This window comes from Montipora foliosa, chromosome 5 (assembly GCF_036669935.1).
Source record: "Montipora foliosa isolate CH-2021 chromosome 5, ASM3666993v2, whole genome shotgun sequence".
Classification (NCBI taxonomy): domain Eukaryota; kingdom Metazoa; phylum Cnidaria; class Anthozoa; order Scleractinia; family Acroporidae; genus Montipora; species Montipora foliosa.
The window spans coordinates 35,875,474-35,890,473 of record NC_090873.1 but is presented as its reverse complement, the minus strand read 5'-3'; the positions used below and the strand labels follow the sequence as shown (position 1 = coordinate 35,890,473).

The following is a 15,000-nucleotide window of genomic DNA, read 5'->3' as shown; positions in this document are numbered from 1 at the left end:
CTCCCTCCACCCAGGTGTATAAATGGGTACCGGCGAATTTAACGCTGGGAGTAATCCTGCGTTGGACTAGCATCCCATCCAGGGGGGAGTAGAAATACTCCTAGTCGCTCCATGCTACAGAAACCGGTATAAGCTCCGGCTCTAATTGGCCATTAGGCTTGTAAATAGACTTTACTTTTACTTTACTAGATAAGTAGGAAGAAACCATGTTTTTTTTCGAATTCTTTTTAAGGAATGGACAATACCTAGCGAGCGTCCATCCAATTCGGGATGCACGCGGATAGTTTGGAGAGCACGAAGGTAGCGTAAAAAAATTCTCTCAATTTTCCAGTAACTCGTTCCAGCAGAAGCCATTTAACTCTTTCTTTTAAATAATTGAATGCCTCTTATTAAATTATCTTGTTGTTCGACGAAGTCATTAGTTTTTATCGTAAAATACTGTTAAATGGGTGGTTTTTTAGTGGTTTTTTGTATCTGGCGTAGCACATTCTTTTTTTTGTAACATAATACATTGTTATTCGTTACGCTGTAGATCCATTGTATCAGATGACTGACTGACACATCCTAAATTAACTCTCACATTCTATCTCTCGTGTCAGTGCAGTCAGAAATGAACCCCCTCAAAACTAACTTAAAGTGCACATAACTCGAAATTTAACCAACCATTTTTTTATTTTAAAATCTAAACTGTAATGGTCTAAGAAGCATTTCTGTATAAAAACAATCTAATTTATGTTCTGAGAACATTATCTAAAATGCGAAGAAACTTCGAGTATTTTTACTGGGCGAAACCCGGGCGAAATCTGCGTTTCATTTCGTCGTTTTGTTATTATTTTTTTTTTTTTTTTCCCTTGGCGGGAAAAGTCTTTCCTGTCCCTCCCCTGCAAAGTAGTGTCTTTGTGCGAAGAGTCTTCTGCGCGTATGTTTGGTAGGTTTGATACATAGATTTTATTGAAAAACAATACATGGCAGCCAAGGGCTGAATTGCGTGCCGTTAAAATGTAAATAACAAAAATTTCCTAAATATATAATAATGTTATATAATAAAGTACTTTTACGTTCGAAAAGCTATTTACAAGATCTAAAATTAATTTATACCGTATTTGTATTAAAACTTGACTTAATAATAAAACTATTTCTTGCGCGTTTTGTGTTTATTTTAGGAATGTCAAATTTGCGTGTTCGCGTAATCTAAAACTGATCTTACACACGTGATGTAAAATAACCCTAAGTCATTGCAGGGAACCTTGGCCCTTTTTAGCTGAACTAAAAAGTATAGCCTTTTGGCTGCCTTTTTGGTAACATCATTTGCATGGGTGTTCCATGATAGATCACTTGTGATTGTTATTCCTAGAAACTTTGCATTATCAACGAGCTCTAGCTCTTTGCCATGTTCCCTAACTGGCTCAAATATTGCCTTATTTCTAGCAAAAGAGATTCGGACCTCTTTGCATTTCTCATTATTGAGTTGGACTCTGTTAGCCAGGCACCACTCGGCTACCTTATCAGCAATAATTTGGACACTACTAATCTCGCCCTTTCCGACAACTTCAGATGCCGTAGTGCCATCTACATATTTCCAGACAAACGCGCCATTGATTACCGCCCTAGTTTCGTCCCCTGAGGGACTCCTGAGGGGACTGAGCCCCACTCAGAGAGGCATCACTCGGCCAGTTTGATTCTCTGGAACCGGTTACTTAGAAAATCAATGATCCAATTAATTACGCTAATAGGAAGATTCAGTTTACCTAATTTATAGATTAGAATGGCATTATCTATCAGATCGAAAGCTTTTCTATAGTCAAAAAGGATAGTTCTGACAGTAGATCCATTGCATCAGTTCCTGTGATCCACTCATGGATCATGCTGAGCAAGGCGATAGTGGTGGAGGATTTTGGAACAGCTCTGTACTGGTTAGAATCCAGTACCTTCATCACAGCTGGCTTTAGATGATCAGTTACAACAAAGTCCTCTGCAACCTTGGACAGACATGATGTTAGAGAGATGGGTCTCAGATCCTTCTTCACATACCGCACAGGCGTTTTCTTCCGAAGAGGGGTGACATCAGCATATTTCCAGGAGCTGAGCAAAAGCTGTTCACTGAAGGAGGCGTTCAGGATTATTTTTAACGGGAAGGCGATCAAGCTGGTTTGGAAGACCATCGGGTCCAGTAGCCTTTGCGAGATTGAGCTTTGACAACAATTTGTATCTTCTCTCTTCAGTTACCTCTAGGAATTTCGGGCAATCCTCCAGCGGCAAACGGTTCAGCGGACTGGTCAATCTGTATTCTTCTAGCGGCCCGAGGAATGCCTTGTTAATTGTGTTAGCAATTTCCTCCGTAATTCGATCTTGGATCTCTTCGACATCTGGTTTGCTTAACAGGTCGCAACTACGAGACTGCATTCCACTTAAGGAGGCTCGAAAGGGTTTTTCTGTTGCTATAGTGTTTGTGAAACGATGAAAGATACCAAAGAAGGATATTTCATTGTGTAGGAAAACTATAAATATCTTTGCAACTCTATTGTTGGGTAATACTTTAAGGGCAATTATGACGTCGTATCGGTTACCATGGCAACACGCCAGATCCACAAAAAGGCCCTCTAAACTTCAGTTTTTGAAAATTATCTGAAAAAATAAGTCGGTGACCTACCGTTTTTATTTCTTTGTTGGAAATCTCTCTAAATTCTTTAACTTATTAGAGAGTATGACAAAAAGTTATCTAGTACAATTTAAGATACATCGAAAAATGTTTTTTATAGTTTACAGAAAATTGTAGTAGATAAATTTCCCTGAAACTTTTTTATTTAAAGTGTCATCGTGAATGATACGTGCATGCAAAAAATCAAAATAGGTCACCGCGCAAAATTTCGAGATAGAGACGCATTTTTTTCCCCAGGTTTTATTTTCGGCTCGCGCGATTTACGCCGTATTTTTACTTCCGGTGTGCTGCAAGCGCCAATTTTGATAGAAATTTGATTAATTCAGCTGACGCGAAGACGCGTGTTTCTTAGTTATGGCGTGTGTAGGTTACTCGCGCGCGCAGCTAAAAACCCTTTCCAGCCTCCTTAATCGCTTTACCTCTTTCCACCAGGGTTTGGGATGTTCATCTTTCATTTGCTGCACTCTAGACTAGTAATAATTAGCCCTACATTCTTTTCTCTCACGGTTGACAGCGTTTCTATAGCACTTAAACTGGACAGAAGAAGCTCCGCTTTTAATAAAGGCCTCCTGTCCTCTCTGAATCAGCGAATTGCGCGGATCTTTCTCAAAGGCATAAGTAGAACGAATCCAGTACTAATCACTTGTTGAAAAGTGTTAAACAACTCTTCGCAACTCTCAAGGGAGGGGGGTAGGATTGCGTAAATTTTATCCGGTGGACACAGGAGAGCATTTAATTAACCTACAACGACGTCGAAAGTCATTGTAATGCGAATGGCGTTTTAGTGGGTCTTTTTAAAAAGGATACTCTTATGGAGCTCAAGAATGGAACATCAATTGGATGTTGAGTAATGGTCTTCGACAACATTTAATTAACCTACAACGACGTCGAAAGTCATTGTAATGCGAATGGCGTTTTAGTGGGTCTTTTTAAAAAGGATACTCTTATGGAGCTCAAGAATGGAACATCAATTGGATGTTGAGTAATGGTCTTCGACAACAATCTGTCGCCCGTCGAGCCGTAATCAAAGTGAGCTGTATTTCTACAATTTTACCAAGTGTGATGTTAAATTCTCTGGTAATTTATGGGTTGAACAAAGACAGAGAAGGAATCGAACACCTTAAGTGGATCCATGATCTCCGTTGTCTGGCTATTTGTATTTATTTGTTCTCAACTCTGCACAGTCTTCAGGTAAAAAAACGTAATTGCAAACGTGACAGCCAAGAATCATTTGAAAGAAAGCTTGTCATCTATGTTGTGCTTCATTATTCAAGGAAAAGGTTCTCAAGGAAAGGGTTTGATCCTGAAATTTATTTTGTTGCGTATGGTAATTTGACACGATTGGGTTTCTTGTCTTCACGCACGCAATGAAGTAGGAAGTATTTATTGCCTGTAATAGCAAATATGTTGTTTGTTTCACTCAATTTTTCGCTGGAAAAGGTGGCCTTTATGAATTCATCAAACTGTGTAATAGTTGAGCTTAACAAATTTACATACGTGCGTTGAAATGTGATACGCGAGGAAACAGGAATTTTTTCTCTCTGACAAATGATTAATCAGTAGCCAAGTTTTTAACCTCAGAAAAATATCTGTTTTGTCATTATAGTGTAACATGAAGTTTATTTGGGAAGCCAACAATATTTGTTTAATCCAATTGATTGCAACGACTTAGCAATGCGAAGATTGTTTACATTAAACTCATGCTTTTTGCGAGTCTTGAGTGTCATGAAATTACATCATTTGCGTGACATAGCCCCTTTTAACAAGATTTTTCAACAATATATCGCTTTGCGCTAACCCAAAAACGTTCAGATAGTAAAAAACTTCATATTTATTAACCATTTCTTTTGCTTTTGTTCTTGTTAGCATTGTGATTTGCGGTAATTTGCAAGTCTGTTTTTGTATCTTATAGATGTTTACATTTTCAATTAGCCAATATCAAAAATACCATAATACTCTTTGTTTGTCCCTCAAAATTTTGCATAAGCATTGTTTCTCTTGGGACCGTTATAAGTCCCAAGGGAAAATAACAACAATGCTTATGCAAATTTTTGGAGGGACAAACAAAGAGTATTATGGTATTTTTGATATTGGCCAATTACATGGCCGATGAACCTCGTGATTGTGTAATTAGTTCACCCTGAAGTCAAACTGAATAGATAGGTTTCTCAGGAACCAAAAAAAAAGGCTTCCTGGCCCGACAGATGAAATGTAATTAAAAATTAAAATGCTTAAGACGGAATTTTGGCTACAAAGTTCGTTCTTTTACTCTGAAAGCGAAGAACGATTAACATTCTTTCCCGTAGTTCATTCAGGTAGTTCATTAAGGTGATCACGTGCAACTTTACGATTGCCCAGAACGTGATCAATTTCTTCATTTTTACAGAATATCATGACCTTTCCCTAGCTTCATAAAAGTCAGAAACTTTCATGTTTTTACAATCGATATCGATTGTCAGTAATCTTTCGATGAGGATTCGATTCAGAGTTATATATAAAAGTTATGTTATTTTTTTCTTCATCTGTCTTTTGGCTTGTCTTTTACGGTTAACTCCCGGCTTTTACGGTACTTTTTGTTGCAAACGTAAAGCCAAAATATTTTTTGACCTGGCATCAGATCAGACTGAGAAGAAGAGGAATTATGAAGCGGAAACAACATCTTCAGTCCTTCCTTATTGTGTGAAATAAAGTTTTGCTTAGTGCAACTACAAGACATGCATGACATGCAGGAAACGTCCTTCAGAGCAATTTGCAGTTTTTTTGTAGACTATGCATTAAAAGAAGAAAGATGTGAATTTTACTCAAGAGCGTGTTTTGTTATTTTTAAACTGAATTTATTACCAAAGCTTAAAAAACTTAAAGACCTCGAAATGGGTCAGGACATTACAAAATAATTAAACGTGTGAACGTGTGAGCCAAATTCCCTCTGCTGGCACGACATCTAGGTGACCCCTCAAATGGTCTTAAATTAATGACCCCATACTTGAAAAAATTTAACTGGAACGCTGCGGTTCAATACCACCCAATTCAGTGTCTTCTGTTTTTGTGTAACCGACGTACCACAGGCAACCCAGTGTACGCTTCGTGGAGCGTCTCATTTTGGGAAAATATGAGACAAAGACCTGGGATCGACTTAAGGTTTTCACGTCATTTTTCTGTATTCAGTCTACATGCAAATATTTGTGCTTTGCTTTAACTCCAACATCTTTCTGCTGATAGCTTGTTCCTGGGTGACAGATGGGAAGATCCATCAGTTGTAAGATCCTAGAACCGTTTTAAATTACTTTTACAGGAAATATTCCAGAACAGAAGATAAAAAACTAATTTTGCAGAGGAAAGACTTTGGAAATGCTCCAATTTTCCAAACAGGAATCCAAATGCTAACTTACTCACTTTTTAATATCTTTCTTGTGCAAAATCCTTCCCCCATGTAGACACTCAAAGAGGTATAATGGACATCAAGTTCAAAATGACAAATGGTTACCTTAATAGGCCACTTGAGAGAGAGGTTTAGAGGACAAAGACAAAGAAAAGTTGATGATGTGTTGACATCTGTAACATTCATTGCAGCTTGTTTCTATTGTTTTTGCCCTCTCTGCCTCACTATCAAGCTGAATATTGATATTTCGAAAATGGAATATTGAAAAACAGTACAAGTTTAGCGATAGTTTTTTCAAGTTGTGAGATTTTTCTTCGTTTTTCGCCTAACCTTATTCAGGCTTTGAATCTAAAAACAAAACAATGTCAACTTCTCAAAATTAGCAACACCTTTGACAGTTAGTATAGGTAATAACATGATTTTCACTTCAAAGACGGACAGAATTGCACGAGCACTACGGGCGAGTGCAGTTTGTAGTCGTTGAAAAAAATTAAGAGTGTCCCATGTCCTTTGTCCCATTGTCCGCCATGGTGGTTACAAAAGCTATCCTTTTTGTAAGAAGGTACTTCACATGATTGATGGTTGTGAGTGGTTGTGTCCATGAGTGACTTCCTCGTTTGAGATTTGTCGTTAGTACCCACAAGCAACTCAAGTATAGGTGACTGCTTTCAAGAAATTATTTAAATTGGCTCTCATACCTCAAGAATGTTTTTGAAAAGGATATTCAATGACGTCGCAGGCCAAGGATGCACTTTGATCACTAGTGAGATAATTTGAATATTTGTACCATGCCATCCTCATTCCAGTTTCCGCCAGAAGTACCGGAACAACTAGCACCACTACAATACGAACCTCCTCCCCCTCCAGCCTGGTTTTTGAGAATGCCGCTTCCTCCACCAGAGTAGCCACCTCCACCTCCTGATGCTCCATTATCTTCAGAACCTCCTCCCCCACCACCAAATCCCCCAACTGCACCAGGGGGTGGTCCTCCGTTGTTTCCACTATTCATTGCCCCTGCTCGTCCTCCTACCCAGCCCTGTGCACGTGATCCACCCCTTTCACCATGACTTTGTCCTTTCCTGGCACACCCCTGCGCTAACCATCCCGCGCCAACTCCCCCATGGTAGTTCCCACCTGCACGGTTGCACTGACCTGGCTGTCCCCCAGTTCCCCCCATTCTGCTCTCAGATAATTCTTTTCCTACGCTACTAGTCCCACTAGTACCCACCTGACCATCAACCCCGTTGTATCCACTAGATGCACCTCCTCCCCCTCCAGCAGCCAGCAAAAGCACATTACTTGTTGTATAAACAAAGCTTCCTCCCCCTCCACCTGTTCCGGCATTGTCCTCTACAGATAATCCCAGTTCAGCTGCAGTCCTACCAGTTGATTGCCCTCCTGTCACCTCCACAGAATCTCCTCCTCTCTGTCCCACCACAATATTCAGCACTGTTCCTTTACTCAGCGTAAACGTTCCCTCTTTGAACGCTCCTTTGCCTCCGTAGTAAGTTCCTGGGCTGTTTCCGTAGTTATACGAGTGTGTTCCTCCTCGAGCGCCCCAGGCTTTGATTTTATAACGTCCGCTGTTTGGAATTGAGAACATTTGTATGACACCATAACGTCCCTTGCGACCATTTGTCGTAAAGTTTACTAGGGGATCTAACATAAGAATAACATTAAAACAAACCATTATATTACATATAATCTTAATCCAATAGCTCTAATCGATTCAATGTCTCTTGTCATTTTTTTCAGATATCATTATATCAGTTTGCCCTTTTACCAGCTCTGCATATGGATGTTTTTTTCTTTTTTTATCTCAACGCCTTAATAACAATACCGCAAACAGTATTATGATGCGACAGTTTTGTTGGAGTTGCCGTTATTGCTGCTCCGCTTACTTAATGAGAGAAAAATGTTACAAAACATTTGTAAATGAAAGAATGTTATGAAGTGAAGCCGAATCCTTGTGTTCAAACAAATACGTATCCGAAAACAGGTGAAAGGGAGACAATTCTCAGAAATGCTAGGATATTGTAAATTGTAAACTGAGGTTCACTTAACAGGAAGTCGTCATTGTAAATTAATTTAGTTATTATTATTATTATTATTATTATTATTATTATTATTATTATTATTATTATTATTATTATTATAAATCCATTTAGTAGTTGGTCCATTACAAGTTCATCCCTCGTGAAACATCAAATGGCCATGAGTTCGAGACCCGTTCAGTCCAGGATTTTTTCAGGCTTCTGAACAACTGCTTAGAGATGATTTTTTTCGATGGTGGGTGACTCGGAGAAACTTGGGAAAAATCCCAGTGCTCCTTTGCAGGAATCGAACTTTCGACCTTCCGATTGCTAGTTCGGAAGCTCTACCACTGTGATAGATGTTAACCCCAGTGAATGAAATGAAGAGATTTTTTTATCGATGGTGACTCGGGGATACTCGGAAGAAATCCGAGTGCTCCTTTGCAGGAGTCAAACCTATGACTTTCCGAGTTCTAGTTCAGAAGCTCCACCACTGTGATAGATGTTAACCCTAGTGAATGAAATTAAGATATTTTTTACCGATGGCGACTCGGGGATACTCGGAAGAAATCGGAGTGCTCCTTTGCAGGAGTCAAACCTTCGACCTTCCGATTTCTAGTTCGGATGCTCTACTACTGAGATAGATGTTAACCCCAGTGAATAAAATGAAGAGATATTTTTATCGATGGTGACTCGGGGATACTCGGAAGAAATCCGAGTGCTCCTTTGCAGGTGTTGAACCTACGACCTTCCGATTTCTAGTTCGGATGTTCTACCACTATGATAGATGTTGACCCTGGTGAATGTAATGGAAAAAAAAATTATCGATGGTGACTAGGGGATACTCGGAAAAATCCGAGTTCTCCTTTGGAGGAGTGGAACCTACGAACTTCCGATTACTACTTCGAAAGCTCTACCTTTGCGGTAGATGTTAACCCCGGTGATCAAATGAAGAAATACACTATCAATGGTGACTCGGGGATCCTCGGAAAAATTCCGAGTTCTCCTTCGCAGGGGTCGAACCTACAACACCCCGATGACTATCACGGATGCTTAAAGCTTGGTTTTCATTAGCGACGTAAGCAAAAGCGATGAATAAGAGCGCTTCACCATAAAACCAGGGTTGACGCAAGCATATACTCATGCGCAAGGATCAAAATGCGTTCGCTTGCGTTGTGTAAAAACGAAATACAGCATAAGAACAAGGATATTTGCTACGTCACTATGCGTCTGGCCAATTAAAACGCTCGTTCCAGATTCCCTGCGTCTGAGCATTTGAGCAAAATGGCGAATGATTTGGTTGACTGATGCTTATGTCGACGTTCGTTTTCACTGAGAATAAGCTACTTATGCTTGCGCTTGTGCTTACGTTGCTAGTGAAAACCAGGCTTAAGTTGTTTCAGAAAAGTGCAATAATCGTCAAGTTCCGTTTAGGTACCTTCTACTTTCAATGTCATCGTAGTTGAGATAGTATAGAACAGCAACTTGGCTTCACAAATGTAAGATCCAGAGTCATTCTTCTCCAAAGAAGAAATTTCCAACGATCCATTTTTCACTTTCATTCGTCCCCATTCCCAGGCACCCCCAACGCGTCTCCACGAAATCGAGGCTTGAGCGGTTGCGTAGCAGTTCGTCGACAATGTTTGACCAGTCAGTTTTCTAATTGCTCTAGGTGGTTTAGTGATGAACTTTGGTGGAGGCCAGACGACTAATGTAGTAACTGCGGAAGCTTCCCCGAGATCATTCTTGGCCTTGCATTGATAGGGACCTGTGTCGATTTCCATGGCACCAACTAACGTCAATGATCCCTTACCATACACAGCTCTCTGTCTCGACAAAACGCCACTTAATTTCTTCCATGTCACAACGGGAACGGGAAATCCAGTCACGCGACAGCGTGGAAGCGTGACATTTTGGCTGGTTTTCACGTAAGTGGGACCTGGGACCAGTTGAACACGCGGAGCCGCTGAGTGAAAATAAATTTATTTTACTTGGGACCTCTTTTTCTCCTTTTATTGGAAAGTAGTTATTCTCTGATAATTTCCCTATGCTTTTAACACTCCAAAAACAGACACCCTTTCCCATTTATGACAGCTACAAGCTATGTTTGTAAGTATTCAAGGTACAAAGGAAGAAAAGCCATCTTTGAAAGCGCGCTTTAGTTGCGCTTCGAAAAATTGGAGAATTGCCAGCTAGTAGGGCAAATATTAAAAAAAGAAAGAAAAACAAAAACAAACAAACAAACAATGACCAAAAATTCTGGGAAATGTTTAATTTCTACTATTTCCTCCAACAATGTCTAATTCAGTGTCCGATGGATGGGACATACATGCACATTGCATGAGCATGTCTCTTCTTTCGAATGAAAATTCTGACTGTTCGAAACAGCTCTCTTTCTTCCTTTCCTGATCTTTTCCAGCCCATTTAATTTGTGCAGAAAAGAAATTGCCCAGAGTACACTTAACGTCAAGACGATTATAACAGGCGCTTGTTGGTTTATCTGCACCACGTCCAATCATCAATAAAATGAAACCCCTCACAAGTAACTTAAAATGCACATTACTCGAAATTTTACCACCATTTTTTTATTATAAAATCTAATGGTCTAAGAAGCATTTCTGTACAAAAAGAATTTAATTTCTGTCCCGAGAACATTACCTAAAATGCGAAGAAACCTCACGTGTTTTTACTGGGTTGCCAGACCCAGTTGGAATCTGCGTTTCATTTCGTCGTTTTCTTATTATTATCATCATTATTATTATTATTATTATTATTATTATTGTTATTATTTTTTTTTTTTTCCAATATCGGGAAAGGTCTCCCACCTGCAAAGTAGTGTCTTTGTGCGAAGAGTTTTCTGCGCGTATGTTTGGTAGGTTTGAGGGGAGAGAATTGCGTAAATTTTATCCGGTGGACACAGTAGAACATTTAATTAACCTACAATGGCGTCGAAAGTCATTGTAGCGCGAATGGCGTTTTAGTGGGTCTTTAAAAAAAGATACCCTTATGGAGCTCAAGAATGGAACGCCAATTGGATAAACAAAACAGGAAGTGAAAAATAAATATCTGGAATCTTAAAAGCGACGAGTAATGGTCTTCGACAACAATCTTTCGCCCGTAGAGCCATAATCAAAGTGAGCTGTATTTCTAAAATTTTACCAAGTGTGACCTTATGTACAACACTGAAACCAAATGGAAAATTCTCTGGTAACTTATGGGTTCAACAAAGATGGAGAAGGAATCGAACGCCTTAAAAGGATCCGTGATCTCTGTTGTCTGGCTATTTGTATTTATTTGTTCTCAACTCTGCACAGTCTTCAGGTAAAAAATAATTGCAAATGTGACAGCCAAGAATTATTTGAAAGAAAGCTTGTCATCTATTTTGTGCTTCATTATTCAAGGAAAAGATCCTTCAGGAAAGGGTTTGAACCTGAAATTTATTTTGTTGCGTATGGTAATTTTACACGATTGAGTTTCTTCTCTTCACGCTCGCAATAAAATAGGAAGGGTTTATTGCCTTTAATAGCAAATAATTTGTTTGTTTCAATAATTTTTTCGCTGGAAAAGGTGACCTTTATGAATTCATCATGTTGTGTAATAGTCGAGCTTAACAAATTTACATACTTGCGTTGAAATGTGATTCGCGAGGAGACAGAAATTTTTTCTCTCTGACTATTGATTAAATCAGTAGCCAAGTTTTTAACCTCAGAAAAATATCTGTTTTGTCATTATAGTGTAAAATGAAGTTTATTTGGGAAGCCAAAAATATTTCTTCAATTAACTTTCTGGTTAATCCAATTTATTGCAACGACGTGCCAGTGCGAAGATTGTTTACATTAAACTCATGCTTTTTGCGAATTTTAAGTGTCATAAAATTACATCATTTGCGTGGCATAGCTCCTTTATCAGGAAGTATTTTCAACAATGTATCGCTTTACTCTAACCCAAAAACGTTCAGATAGTAAAAAACTTCATATTTATTAACCATTTCTTTTGCTTTTGTACTTGTCAGCATTGTGATTTGCGATAATTCGCAAGTCTGTTTTTGTATCTCATAGATGTTTAGATTTTCAATTACATGGCCGCTGAACCTCGTGATTGTGTAATTAGTTCACCTAGAAGTCAAAATAGATACGTTTCTCAGGAACCCGACAAAGAAGGCTTCCTGACCGGACAAATGAGAATTCGATTCAGAGTTATATATAAAAACTATGTTGTTTTTTTCTTTATCTGTCTTTTGGCCTGTCTTTTACTGTTAACACCCGGCTTTGACGGTACCTTTTGGTGGAAACGTAAAGCCAAAAAATGTTTTGGTCTGGCATCAGATTAGACTGAAAAGATGAGGAATTATGAAGCGGAAACAACATCTTCAGTCCTTCCTTATTGTGTGCAATAAACGTTTGCTTAGTGCAACTGCAAGACATGCATGACATGCAGGAAAACGTCCGTCAGAGCAATTTGCAGTTTTTTTTACAGACTATTCATTAAAAGAAGAAACGTGTGAATTTTACTCAAGAGCGTGTTTTGTTATCTTTAAACTGAATTTATTACCAAAGCTTAAAAAACTAAAATACCTAAAAATGGGACAGGACATTACAAAATAATTAAACGTGTGAACGTGTGAGCCAAAGGGCCTCTGCTGGCACGACATCTAGGTGACCCCTCAAATGGACTTAATGACCACCCACTTGAAAAAATTAACTGGAATGCTGCAGATCAATACCAACCAATTCAGTATCTTCTGTTTTTGTGTAACACGTACCACAGGCAACCCAATGTACTCTTTATGGAGCGTCTGGTTTTGGGAATCTGGCCTGGAATCGTGTTAAGGTTCTGACGTCATCGGTTGTGTAAAGATGCAGACTTCTGCAAAGATTCAGTGTGGTGAAGAGCGTACATTTACGATTTAAAGCGGCAAAAGCCCGCACAGCAATATAGAATATTCCCTGATCTTCTTTATCTGCAGTTGCAGTTAGGTTATTTCATGTTCTTGGCCTTTTCCATTGTACAGCTTCGAATTTATTTTTTATGAAGTGACAGTGAAGACGATCCACAGGCAGGCGAGGGACTTAGTTTGTCTGTCGATTTATATTCCCTGAACGCGCTTAGTACATTCCACTTAATATCCGAGTTCTAAATAACATTGAGGAAATCGTTATTCATCGTCACTGTAGAAGTGGAACGATCTGACTTGAACGATATGACCGAGAATGAAGTGATCGATCGACAGCACCGGCTCTCACCCGTGAGAGCACATCAATTCACACTGCTCCTTCCTTCTCTCTCGATCTGTTGCAATCCTTGGTTGACACTCCGGTCCTTTTTTTTTGCTACGTCTATGGTTGGGAAAGTTCGTTTCTTAAATCTACGGACCCAGACACATCAGCTAGATCGACGCTTCGGGCAAACACAGAACCGAATCGAAGTCTTCGTAGGTTTGAAAACGGGCCGGTGTTTTTGGGCAAATTTTTGTCCATTTCTATCTTAAATCCTCCTTTGTAGGAAAAAGATGCATTGATATACTTGGGGTCAACTGAAATTTTTGAAGCTGACAAGCCCAGGGCCGCTACCAACACAATATTTTCCACTCTCCGATTTGTAATGTCGTTTATATTTCCCGCTGCAATCTAACACAACCGATGACGTCATTAAGACATTTTTGGCCGCGCGGGAAATGTCACAATTTTTTTGGCCAAAATGCCGAAGTTCGTGCTACGAAAAAACTCAATTCAGACATTTGTACGAAGATTCTAATAAGGAAATTCTATCAAGCCAGGCCTGAATTTTAATGATATGAAGTAAAAAAGGGTGGTAAAATTTCGAGTCATGTGCACTTTAATGATTGAAGATAGTCATGATGATAATGATGATGATGACAATGGCGATGATGATGATTGCAACAACAACTGCGACTTGGACTCTCGCTACGACGAGACAACGTTAGATGTATTAATGATGACAACAATTAGGCTGAGGTACATGTACATGGCAAACGTTAACCCCGAGAGATGACTATTTTTCGATAGTGACTCAGCGATACTTAGGGCGGGGGTACACCTGAAAGCCGTTTTCACGCCGCTTTAAATCGGTTTAATGGAAATATCTTGTTCGCGTTTCAAGCAATACAAAAACCCTATGCTCATTTCACAAATCAATGTTTTGGGATGTTTTGTAATTTTTTTACTGATTTTTAGGTGTGTTTGGGAGGAGATAGTTTTTTCTCAAAAGAGCTAGTAGTAAAATTTGGAGAAATAAGAAATATTTCAGATTTTATGTAGTTTAAAAATTAGAATTTGAAGTTAAAAATGATATATGGACACCTAAACAGTCCCCAACCAATCTGGTGTGCTCTTGGGTTGGGGGCAACTGTCTGTTGATGTTCCAAAAATAAATTTATTTCTTTTATCCCTTCTTTAAACCTCTTAAGATTCAATTCAAATTCACGTGTACCCCCACCTTAAGATTTTTTTTAAAAAGGGTTTCTTTTGCAGGAGTCAAATCTACGACCTTCCGATCAATACCGCTGAGCAATAGGAGACCCGTGGGAGCGAGCCCATTAAACTATGTAGGTTCAATAATTATGATGATGTTGATGATGAATTCCTGATGTATTTTATATAAAGATGATTATTTTTTGTTTCCGTTTACCTTCAACAGTTAGAATTGCCGACTTGTTCATTGAACCAAGCAAATTCTCAGCGACACAAGTGTACTTTCCTGCGTCTCCGAGAGTGACGTGACGACCCTCTAACTTTCCATCTGACTGATATCGGAAACGGTGAGTCCAGCTTCGATCAGACCTGAGCCATGTGACCCTCGGCTTTGGATTTCCTGTTGCAGAACACTGGAAAACGGCATTCTGATTTTCTCTCACCGTTTGTGTTATCGGGGAAATCACAACCGTTGGAGTTGAAATCGATTCCCCTGGT

General features: G+C 39.2%; 1 protein-coding gene across 1 annotated transcript in view; it reads right to left on the bottom strand.

Annotated features, from left to right (window-relative positions):
- Positions 1 to 4,080: 4,080 nt before the first annotated feature.
- The window catches only part of LOC138004068 (uncharacterized), a 12,453-nt gene continuing 1,533 nt past the window's right edge, over positions 4,081 to 15,000 (bottom strand). The window contains exons 2-4 of the mRNA XM_068850463.1: positions 14,720 to 15,000; positions 9,510 to 10,037; positions 4,081 to 7,697 (exon numbers count right to left, since the gene is read on the bottom strand). The exon at positions 14,720 to 15,000 is cut by the window's right edge and continues 364 nt beyond it. Of these exons, the coding sequence (XP_068706564.1) occupies positions 6,799 to 7,697; positions 9,510 to 10,037; positions 14,720 to 15,000 (1,708 nt within the window). The 3' untranslated portion in view covers positions 4,081 to 6,798. The remainder of the gene's footprint in view (positions 7,698 to 9,509; positions 10,038 to 14,719) is intronic.